The 11,371-nt window shown below is 47.1% G+C and overlaps 1 protein-coding gene and 2 long non-coding RNA genes across 4 annotated transcripts; 2 read left to right on the forward strand and 1 right to left on the reverse strand.

Annotated features, from left to right (window-relative positions):
* The first annotated feature begins 3,950 nt into the window (after positions 1 to 3,950).
* On the forward strand, positions 3,951 to 5,479 carry LOC120655765 (glycine-rich RNA-binding protein GRP2A-like). Its single transcript, XM_039933731.1, has 2 exons — positions 3,951 to 4,161; positions 5,043 to 5,479. The coding sequence occupies exons 1-2, from the start codon at positions 4,021 to 4,023 to the stop codon at positions 5,208 to 5,210; spliced, it is 309 nt and encodes a 102-aa protein (XP_039789665.1). The 5' UTR covers positions 3,951 to 4,020; the 3' UTR covers positions 5,211 to 5,479.
* A 1,307-nt stretch (positions 5,480 to 6,786) lies between these two features.
* Positions 6,787 to 8,819, forward strand: LOC120655766. 2 transcript variants are annotated; one of them, XR_005667722.1, is made up of 5 exons: positions 6,787 to 7,318; positions 7,434 to 7,520; positions 7,733 to 7,801; positions 8,136 to 8,176; positions 8,382 to 8,819. It is a non-coding gene; the product is annotated as an uncharacterized LOC120655766 (long non-coding RNA). The 2 variants fall into 2 exon arrangements; XR_005667721.1 differs by lacking the exons at positions 8,136 to 8,176; positions 8,382 to 8,819 and having other exon boundaries at positions 7,026 to 7,318; positions 7,733 to 8,124.
* A 1,275-nt stretch (positions 8,820 to 10,094) lies between these two features.
* LOC120655769 lies at positions 10,095 to 11,050 on the reverse strand. The gene is made up of 2 exons (XR_005667724.1): positions 10,793 to 11,050; positions 10,095 to 10,291 (listed from the first exon to the last, which is right to left on the reverse strand). It is a non-coding gene; the product is annotated as an uncharacterized LOC120655769 (long non-coding RNA).
* Positions 11,051 to 11,371: the final 321 nt, after the last annotated feature.

Genomic DNA, 11,371 nt, shown 5'->3' on the forward strand with positions numbered 1-11,371 from the left:
GATCAACAAGAACGGATGCACACAAGCTTCTCTCTACTCAAGTCCTTAGTCTTGCTTCTTGAATGATTGAATGAACAAATGTGTGAATGATGAAGCTCAAGGTGGCTCTCAACAATATATGAGTGTATGAAATGTTGCCTGGTGTCAAGAGAGTGCAAAATGACCCATTGGAGGGGTATATATAGGCAGCTCACACGAATAGAGCCGTTGGAGAAAAGCTACCAGAAAACTGCGTAGCGCCGGTTAATCCGACGATCCTCCAATAGCCAGCGTCGGTTTAACCGATGAATGTAAACTGTCCATTCTGAAAACTAGCCGTTACAACTCGGGCAGATTAACCGACGTATCATCGGTTTAACCGGTGAGTGTAGTTGTCCACTGATCAACTGAAAAACCAAGTCTCTGGACAACTGCACCGACGTTGACTCAAATCCATCGTCGGTTTAACCGGTGAGTACAACTTCTGAAATCCCTGGAAAAACTATCTCACTGGTCAATTGCACCGACGTCTCATTTCAAACAGCGTCGGTTTAACCGGTGTATTGAACTTGAAATGCCCTGGAAAAACCAACTCTGGACTAATGCACCGACGTTAATTCAAACAACATCGGTTTAACCGGTGTATAGAACCTGTCCAGACTCTGCTGACTGCGTTTAACCGACGTATAGAAAAGTGGAGGCGTCGGTTAAACCGGTGTATAGACTTTTTCTGATTTTGCCTTTTCTGATTTGAGTCTTGAGTGAAATCCAAGTATTCTTGAGATATAAGCTGAAAACCACTTATTTGAATTTCTAGGAACCTGAGTGACCATAGTGTGCATCCATTTTCAAATGACCATGTCCATGCTCAAGTTACTTAACCTTAACCCCACTTAATAGTGCGATCACTACAAAACTATAAAACCTATACTAACCTAAGTGTCCTTCTCAGCCTTATGACACTTAGGACTAGAAAGATCCTTAGTCTTGACATATATTTGAGTTGAATACCGAGATCGCCTTTTTGGGTAACGAAATTGAGGGGCCTCTTTTGACATATGACCAAATGAGCGATAATGATCTATTAAGCTGCACAAACTCATTAGTCACAATAATGGTTGTCATTAATCACCGAAACAAACCTAGAGGGCCTAGATGCTTACACCTTTCTGCGCGCCTCCCCCGCCCCTTGCTGCCGACCTCGAGCTCTCCCACAAGCTCCCGCTGCCACCAAAGGACCCCGTGTTACAAGGCCCGGATTGACTAGCTTCGTGGATCTGAGCCATGGATTGTGATTGGATGGATCTCGTCCCTAGGTAATCCATTTTATATTTGTGACCCACGCCGAGCAGTCGCCGCCGATGGCCGGCGGCTCATCCCCATCCCCGGCCACCGCGCCCGTACCAGTGCGCTGCGCTGGCTCCGGCATGGCCGGCGGCGTCGAGTTTGGGGGAGGGGCCGCCGCCTGCCTGCTGTCATGCGCAGGTTGGGGGAGGGGGAGCTGCCCGCCTGCCGTCGTATGCCTGGGAAGAAACAGAGCGAGGAGGAAAGGAACAAGACTGGAGGAAAGGAACATTTTGGATCGATGGGGGCAAGGGTAGTTTGGGAAGATTGGATCAAATAAAAGGCACAAAATTAAAAAATGAATCGGAAGAGGGTGGAATGGCATTGCAGCAGGGTGTTCAAGTTTCATGATGGCAATCGACCGAAACCAATTTGCGGGATGGCAAAACACCGAAGCCCACTTCCGAACACTATCAAGCCCAACCAAACACACCCTAAGCCAGCTTATGACTTTTAAGATGAACTATCAAGCCATTCAGTAAACAAGTAAACAATAATAGGGAAGTTCTCATCTCTTTACAGATTCCCACTTATATCTATATACCACTATATATACCAAAGAAATACCGAAGAAATATTGCTTGCCAAAAATCACAGGTCCTTTTTATACATATACATGTCCTCATTAAATTAATTCAAAAGGGCCAATTGCCAAATGTGGCCTCATATTTCTCACAAAATAGTAAGCTTAATCCGGGACCAAGTGTGTATGTCATTTTGCATGAATTATCAATTCAAGTTCTCTTAGCCACGTCCACACCAATGCCAAGTAACCAGAGGATTGCAAACTTGCATGTTATAAAACTTAAAAGGGGCATATATAATCTTACATAAAGCTTTAAACAGCCTTCTGCAAACAATTTTGTATGACAGTTGCATAGTGCGCCAAAAATAGGAATATGGAACATTGGAAATCACATCGATAGATGCATAGTCGAACATGATCACGCATATCATACAACAATGTGAAACTCAAATAAATGAGTTAGCCCAGTCTCAAGCTCATGCATGCGAGTTAACAATCATATTCATTAATTGGCATCAAGGAAGCAGACGCCCAAACATCCGACCGTGAAATCACAATGGACAAATAGAGAAAAAAGAAAACAGCTACAGCCTACAGATGAACCTGTGGTGCCCCTATACCTCAGAAGCAATAATCACATCGCAGAACAACAACGGTACCAATGTGGCAAGATCCCTAAAAAAGGTTAAGATTTTGCTTCTGCGCGAGGAAGGGAGGGAGACGAGAGCAAGAAACCACCTGACTTGTCGGATGCGTTCCCGTCCAAGCACAAGCTCCTTGACCAGGTTACCCGCATACCGCCATCCTCCCGCTTCCCGTGGCGATCTGCAGCGCCCGGCGCCGCTGCTCTTCACGGCCTCCACCGCATCCCATGAGGCGGCTATTTTCCGGTGTGTAGCGCGCGAATGTCTGCGCGCGGCGGGCGACACGGATCAACAAAATTCAGCCCCGATTGAACCCCCCTCCCCCCAAACACACCCCGGCCCCACCCCCACAAAAAAAGAGAGAGAAAAAAACAGCGTGCGATCGCGAGCACCGAGATGCGACAAGGGAGTACGGTGGGGATTGCAGGCGAAGGGCGCCGCGCGCGCACGTACGCTTGAAGAGCTGGAGCCCGCCATCGGCCGCGCCGCTGCCTGGAGCAGCCGCCGCTCCAGCGCGCTGGGACCTGCAGGTAGAGGAGAGGGCTAGGGATTAGCGGTACGGGGTAGCCCGCGATTAGGCCGGTGACGGGTAGGGTTCGAGGGTGGCTCACCGTGGGTGGGGGCTGTCGGCTGTGGGGCGGCGGCGAGGCGAGAGCATACGGGTGGGCAGCTTTCCATTTCGCCCCCTCAACTTTTGCTGAATACTCACTACTACAGATCGGGCCATTTGTCCCGGTTCCAAAGGGCTATTTGTTCCGATTTTGGAACCGGGACAAGGCCGCCGGGACAAAAGCGCTAGAGGCTTTTGTCCCGGGTGGTAGAACCGGGACAAAATGTCCCTCGCGCTAAAAAATATTTGCGCCCTGCGGGATTGGAACCCAAGACCTATTGCCTAGCGCATGGCTTCCTTGCCAACTCAACTAAGTAGTACATGTGACTCAGTAAAGAATAACTCCCTTTTGAACTATCACATGGAGGGGCCTTTTGTCCCGGTTGGTAACACCAACCGGGACAAAAGGGTTCTTTTGTCCCGGTTGGTATCACCAACCGGGGTAAAAGAGTCACCCTTTTGTCGGGGTTGGTGTTACCAACCGGGATAAAAGGGGTTGGACCTTTTGTCCCGGGTGGAGCCACCAACCGGGATAAAAGGGGGGCTTTTTGTCCGGGTTGGTGGCTCCACCCGGGACAAAAGGTCCCTGTCCCCCCCGCTGGCCCGGCTAGCCTTTGGACCCGGAATAAAAGCCACCTTTTGTCCCGGGCCCAAAGGTAACCGGGATAAATGACCTGGAACAAAAGCCTATTCTGTAGTAGTGACTACTGATCACAAGAAGTGCAGGAAAACTGAGTGGCTTCGGCCACTGCCTGTGGGCCCGCCCAACACGAGAATGGCGGTGCGGCCGATGCCTCTCCCTCCCTGTATATCCGGGTGCCGGCGCCGCCTCGTTCCACCTCCACCAAGCCTCTTCCTCTCTCGCTCCTTGCATCCTTGGTTGCTCGTGGTTTAGGGTTGGACCGGCGGCCTCGACGATGTCGGCGCCGTGGTGGGACTCCGACTGGAAGGACCGCTCCGGCCCGGAGTATCGCTGCTTCGTGGGCAACCTTCCGTACGGCATCAGCGAGAGCTCCCTCAAGGACGCCTTCTCCAGCTACGCCCCCCTCTACTCCGAGGTGAGCTGGTCTGGTCTGGTCCCCATGGTGACTCCGCTCGTGCTCACGATCGATCTGGTCCCCGCGCAATTCCTAATGGGTCTGATCTGCCGTGTGCTTTTATCAGATGCGTGGTCCCTTTATCCCCAACACTAAGACTGTGTTTAGATTTTTTTTACGTAAATTTTTGGAAGCGAATCTTACTATTTCGAAGCACAAAATAAAATCTATGTACAAATTTTTTTTTGCACGTATGAGCTATAAATCACGAGACGAATCTAATGAGACTAATTACTCTATAATTAATTTATAATTAGCGGATGATTATTGTAACATCACTGTTGCAAATCATGAATTAAGTAGACTCATTAGATTCATCATGCGATTTACAACCCATTCGTGTAAAAAATTTTATAAATAGATTTTATTTAAAACTACATGCATGCATGTGTCCAAATATTCGATGTGATATTTTTTGGTGTAAAATTTTGGGATTGTTTGGCCTAACTTTGACTGCAGATCCGGTCTTTAATTAATTAGATCCGTGTTTCCTTGTCCACAACACTAACTTTGACTGCAGATCCGGTCTTTAATTAATTAGATCCGTGTTTCCTTGTCCCCGGCACTAACTTTTGTTGTAGATCCGGTCTTTTTTTTCTACAAATTCATCTATACCTTTTTTTTTCATTTGATCTTGTGTCTGAACTTCTAGATCTGTAGTTTATGAGATGTATGTATCTAGTGTGCTGCACATTTTCCCTTTCTATGCCATGTCGATCTGCAGTTATTTTCATTATCTGGACCCCGGTGGGTTGTAGATCTGCAACTGTTTCCAAGCAAGCGCCTTCGTTTGATTGGATACACGCGACGAGACTGTATAACCCCTTGACTTTTGCTTGCAGATGGCGGTGGATCCTGAGACGGGGAGGTCCCGCGGCTTCGGGTGGGTGCAGTTCGAGGACCAGAAGTCGATGGACAACGCCATCCAGGGCATGAACGGCCAGCATGTCGGCGGCCGCTGCGTCACCGTCAGCCAGGCCAACCACCGCCCGCGCCGCTGGAGGGCGTGAACGGCCGGCCGGCATGCCGGTGGCCATGGCCTGCTGCGCGCGTACAACAGACTAGTTGGTTATCTCCCCCAATCGTTAGGCCTTTATCTAATTATCGTACTAATTAATCCGTGCTTGCTATGTCATGATGTTCTAGACCTTGTGTTGGTCGTCGTTGGTTTGTTATGGATTATGTGTTCGATCGGCAAGTTATCTTCATTTGGGTTTGGTGATGTGAGATGGAACCAGCTTGTTAAAATGCATGATGCTTGTGGGTGTTGATCGACCTATGACTCGTCTTGAATTTTGGATCCACGAGCGAGTACTATCGTCATTCTGATTCTGGAGCACAGTAGCACTGTTCAGCAGGTTACTAATGTATTTAGCACTCTTCATCACTGTAGTAAACTGGTTTGGAAAACTGGATGGCTGGGATCGTGTGCAGTTGCTAACTTGCAGTCGCAGTATCAACTGCACCTGATCTCGGTGCGAGGCCTCGAGTTAGATAAATAGCACTAATATCAGATAGCACAAGTCTTTCAGTAAGAGACTGCTTATTCTGCGAGTAGCGCGCTGCCATCTTGTGCCAATGTTTGTGCTACTCTTATATTACAACGCCTGAGTTGGATATTCAACAGCCTCACAAGAACAACATAGTCAAACGTAGAGCTGATGAAGGATTATCTTGTCTACGCTTGGTCACATGTACGGGCACCACGGCCGGTTTAGTATACCTGGAAATGAAATTGGGATGGAGCCGAGCGTTTTTATCATAAAAGTAAGCTTGTGAATTTTAAGAGCCGTTGAAGAATCTAGATCCAATGTTTAAAAGTCAAAAGGAACCTATATTACAAAGAATATAAATGTGGACCGGAACCTACAAATTTGTGAGTAAGGAACCACTTCTAAAATAATATGAAGGGTATTTTGGTACTTTAATTTAACGTTTCAGCAAATTGGTACTTTGATTTGTGGGTCAGGAACCACTTCCTCGGCGCTATCTCCGTCGCCGTCATCTAGACCCCTGACCCTGCAGCGACATGTGCTTCAATCCAGCTCGCACGCCGCTGTGTTTGTTTGGCGGTGGCTGCTGCCTGGTGCTGATTTGTTATGAGAGAACAGTACTGCTGACTGGCTGGTAGTTGGTGGCTGGTGCTGATTTAGTATGAGAGAACAGTACTGCTAGTTGGTTGGCTGATGACAAGCCAAGCGAAGTGGTGTGAACTTGGGCCCTGTTTGGTTCCTAGCACAAGTTGTGCTAGGGAAAATTAATCATTAATTTCTGATATTAAATGAAGTCAATTTGCAAAACTAATTCTACAACCTCTTTGCTACTTCACGAGAGGAATCTAATGAGACATTTGACCGTACGATTAGAGGATAGTTATTGTAGCATCACTGTAGCCAATCATGGATTTTTTTTCTCATTAGATTCGTTACGCAAAGTTGTACACAACTGTGAAAATGTTTGCAACTAGACTTTGTTTAGACCTCCATGCATAAAATATTCTTCAAATATTGTTCCTAGAAGCATCCACTATTAGAGAATTGGTCATCGCAAACGGGCTATCACCGCCGGTTCAACACGAACCGGCGGTGATGAGGTATCACCGCTGGGTCCAGCCCAAGTGGCCGTAGTGGCCGTTGGAACCGGCAGTGATGCTTCCTATCACCGCCGGTTCGTGGTACGAACCGTTGGTGATGGCCTGCGAGCGCATCACCGCCGGCTTGTAACACGAACCGGCGGTGATATAAAACATCATCAACGGTTCGTATTACGAACCGGCGGTGATCTGTCTTCCTATCTCGTCAAATTTTTTTCGTGCGTCCTTATCCTATCTCCCCACCGATGCCCCTCAGAACCTTCTTCTCTTCTCATCCCCATCTCCAACCCCCTGCCCCCCTTCTCCTTCCCGTCCCCGTCGGCGCGCGCAGCAGTGGAGGCGCGGGCAGCGGCAGCGGCGGCATGGGCTCGGCGGCGCGCGCAGCAGTGGAGGCACGGGTAGCGGCGGCGTGCGCTGTGGCCGCGGCAGCGGCGTGGGCTCAGCAGTGCGAGTAGCGGTTGTGGCGGCGTGAGCCGCGAGGCCGCAACTTCTCTTCCCCGCGCCGTCTCCGTCGTAGCGTTATCAGTGAGTCCCCTTCTGCCGCACCTTCTTTGCTCGTGAATCCCTCCACCACCTCACCCCTCCATCCACAGCCCCTCTCGCGCCTCCCCTCTTCTAAAGTTTTGTGCAATCCATCCAGCTCCTCGTGGATGAAGCGATGTAGGCATGGATGGCGTCCGCGAAGGATGCGGCTGGATCTGCAATGGAGAACCTGGTGGTTGCACAGGTGAGGCGTCGATTTGCCTTCCTCGCTCGGGCGCCGCTTCTCGCGGTGCTGCCTCACCCGTCTTCAGAGCTCGATGGCGACACACTGATGATTGATTTTGATGGATGGAAATTGGAGATGGCCCATCCCGTTGATTTTGATTTCCCTCTACTCTTCATGCTCCGTTATGATTGGTTTTGACGGATGGCTCACATCTTTAACTCTGGTCACAGATTATACAAGAAAAACTAGATGGAGGTGGCCTCCCTATTATTGTTGGCGGCACAAATTTCTACATCCAGGTAATTTTGATTTACTGGCATGCATTTCTGTATGATGAAGTTCATCTTATATTTATTGACTGCACTATCTGATTTGTTGTCGTGCCTTTGCCCTTCAATATTCTAGGCCTTATTAGCCCAATCACGAGTGCTAGGTTTGGGGGCACTACCTTAAGTTGTGAATTTCCGATTAACAAAGATTGTGATTCAGCTGGCTAAAATATTTCTCTTATTTCAGTCTAATACACGTAACCTTGGTTTGGTGTCTAGAGAACCTTGTAATCTCATCTTTAGGCATATTTTGTAAAGAAAACTTTTTTGTTTGCCTTCTCGATTTGGTCTGATGGATGATCAGGCTGCCAGGCATTCCAGCCCTTCTCCATTTAATAGGCCAAGGTGAGTCGTCCAGCCCTTCGATGTTCATTCCATTGAAGTAAAACCATTCACCAAAATAGTTTTGTAATGTTGTTTTAAGTCTCATTCTTGGTAGATCAATGAGCTTCTCTTACAGTAACAATGGCCTTCATATTTGTGCCATTTCGTTGGTAATCGCCACTAAAAAGGTGGGATCTAATAAAGGGCTGGTTTATTATATGTGAAGCTCTAGCCGAAATGCGGAGTGCTTTGTCGGTTAATCTGCTGGTGTACGACTTCTGAGGAAGTGAAGATGCTGCATCAGAGATGCTTGCTGACAAGGTGCACACAAAAGTCTTTTTTGCAAGTACTGATACTAGGATCTGTGTGGAATGCATGAACTTAGTAGTCACATAGATTTGATTGTCATTTAAAAACATCCATTTGTAGCCTGTAAAATAGATTTGTGCTTTGTAGCCTGTAAAATAGATTTGTGCTTTGAACGGCCATTTGCTTCTTTTGCATTGCACATCAACATCATACAGAGAAGGCTGAGAGGTGATTGTATGGACTCTTTTGTTTAATCTCGATGTATGAGCTCATATGGTTGAATTCTGCTGCTATAATTATATATTATATATGTTGTACAAATGATGCAATATTATTATATGAAAATATTTTTTTTGATGGGAAAAAGGTCTTCACCGCCGGTTCGTGTCTTCAACCGGCGGTGTTGATGTCTCCATCACCAACGGTTCCAGATACGAACCGGCGGTGATGGGTGCACATCACCAACGGTTGTAGAACCGGCGGTGATGGCCTCGCTATCACCAACGACTTAAATCCAACGGTACCCAAAACCGTTGGTGATGTCCTTTTAGAACCGGCGGTGATAGGGGTGGCTGTAGTAGTGATCTCTGGGTGGTGGAGAGGTTCTCGTGGGAACGCCACCAAGGAAATTTTGCTCCTGGGATCCCCGCCGGCCGGCCGTACAGATACCGTGTCGCGCACTGTTCTTGGTGTGCCCTCTTTGGAGGTTGTTGGTAGAGGATCACAAATATGTAACAAACACGTAGACGACGGGATCCGATTTTCACCGGACTTGATGGCCCGGCGACTGCCGGCGCAGCGGACGCCGGCGAGCCCCTTTGCATGCCATACAGAGGAGGGATTTGTTCGATCTATCGCTCAACTGAACGGAGAAGAGTAAATTAACTGAGATATAATTACTACAAAGTCCTCTATTTTTATAATCAACGGTGATTATAATTTACGCTGGAAGGAACCTCATGTTGCTCCAAGCATATTAACACCAATTTCAATGAGAGTATCATCAGTATTAAATTTGCTGATGTTGCAGAAGAGAGAGAACGGAGTATGTCATGAAATATGAGAGGAATGTCATCACTATGACACTCTTCCGGCTCAGTTTTCTATTTCACAGTCTTGGTAATTGTGTCACATATTTCTCACGAAGGACTGATCTAATAACGCTCTAAAAGTAAATAAATAAAACATGATTGATGCCAAGGGTAGCCCATAGTTCATGGTTGGCTCTTTGCCGGTCCATTATTTGAGCCGAAAGCCCAAAGACATCGCCGCCGCACGCATAGTCGCCCGCATGGTGCGGTGCATGCCTGACTGGGCCCGTCGGATGCATAAGGAAGGCGTAGGAGGCGGTTATCACAGCCGATGGTGCGCCGCCATCACCATCGATGTCAGCAAATCGATGGCCGATGGTAATGAGGGTATGAGGTCAAGAGCTATTATCATCAATGTAAATCTGTTTTTTTAAGTTCATAGTAATCTCTATATACGATTCTTGAGCTAAAAGAGTGTTAGAGATTGAACCAAAACAGGAACAGGGAGCGTACTGGCGGATGGCTCGGATTGTATGTTGTGGCGGATCTAGAATTTTACTGGTGGGTATGCCGATAAAAAATTTCAGCTAACAATATGATTCATGTATAATTCAACTAACAATACCAATTTATTAAGAAATTCGATAATAACATACAAAGTCCAGTAAACTCAACAATTAATCATAAATATTACATAAATTAAATATAAATAGTATAAATATATTAGCTTCAAAATGCACAGAAAGAAGCTTGCATACCTATAAGAGTTTAACAGTTCCTCTTCTTTTTGTCTGATCTGCGATGTTTAAAGGTCATGAAAGTCTCAAAATATATCATCTTCATCAACTTCAGCAAAAATATCCAGTTCAATGAACATGACTAGACAGTCATCCAAAAGACTATATAGTTTTTGGAAAAGAGGATGATGCAAATCTCTGTTCCTCTTCAAAGTTCAATAAGTCTACAAGTAAATGCACAAGATGCAACATTAGCTGATGATGATTAATTCTCAAACAATACTGCCTAAGCGTATGTTTATTCTTCTGTGATTTCATGAATTAACCTACTGGCTATTGACAATTTGATTGATCGGTAAAATTGTTTGTGTGTCAGGTACCCAGGTTGCTCTAGAAACAAAGGGTAGCAATTGTCGAATCGTTGAATGCAGTCTTGTGCCGTTAGATACTTGCATTGTGCTTTAATTTTCCTAGTCAATGACATTGCGATCCATTGCGTGGACAAAATTCACAAGGATTGGATGGAACGTGAAAGGGTTGGTGGGAAGATAGGAACGCACCTGTACTCTGAAGGCTTTGGATGACAGCTGAGTAGCAGACTACAGCTGCAGGAGATCGGATCGGAGCAATGGAGGTGCGTGAGATTTGAGCGTCGCTGCTTGTGCTGCGATGTTGCCGCCCGCCGCCCGCCGGACCCCTGGCCAGACGATGAACGGACGATGCACGCAGCACACGGAGGCGTCGGCGGCGATTGGATCAAATGCGAACCGACGCAGATCTGAAACATCGCGCTCGGCGCCTCAGCGGTGATTGAGAGGCGACGATAGAGACGGACTGAAGTCTGAAGTGTTTTTTTTTTCTAAACAGGCCGACTACTGATACTAGGCTGGGCTGGGCTGGGCCACAGGGTATGCCGCGGCCCACCTGGCATGCCCTGTAGCTCCGCCCCTGATTCGTATGTTTCCCGATTATTTTGCAAAAATGCTTTCGGACTTTAGACAAATGAACTAACGGTCCGGTCTCTTCACTCAAGAAATTTTGCAAAAAGGTTCTCAACTTCTCCGAAATCAACCCGCAGTTCAATATTTCATGTTCAAAAAAATTTGTAAAGAAAACTTTAAAATCAGCCCGCCGTTCGC

The sequence above is a fragment of the Panicum virgatum genome, chromosome 1N (genome assembly GCF_016808335.1).
Source record: "Panicum virgatum strain AP13 chromosome 1N, P.virgatum_v5, whole genome shotgun sequence".
Classification (NCBI taxonomy): domain Eukaryota; kingdom Viridiplantae; phylum Streptophyta; class Magnoliopsida; order Poales; family Poaceae; genus Panicum; species Panicum virgatum.

Bases quoted from the DNA above. Each gene is read 5' to 3' on its own strand.
- LOC120655765 (XM_039933731.1), top strand. From the start codon at position 4,021: ATGTCGGCGCCGTGGTGGGACTCCGACTGGAAGGACCGCTCCGGCCCG. The intron at 4,162-5,042 runs GTGAGCTGGTCT...TTTTGCTTGCAG, and splicing joins ACGCCCCCCTCTACTCCGAG to ATGGCGGTGGATCCTGAGAC.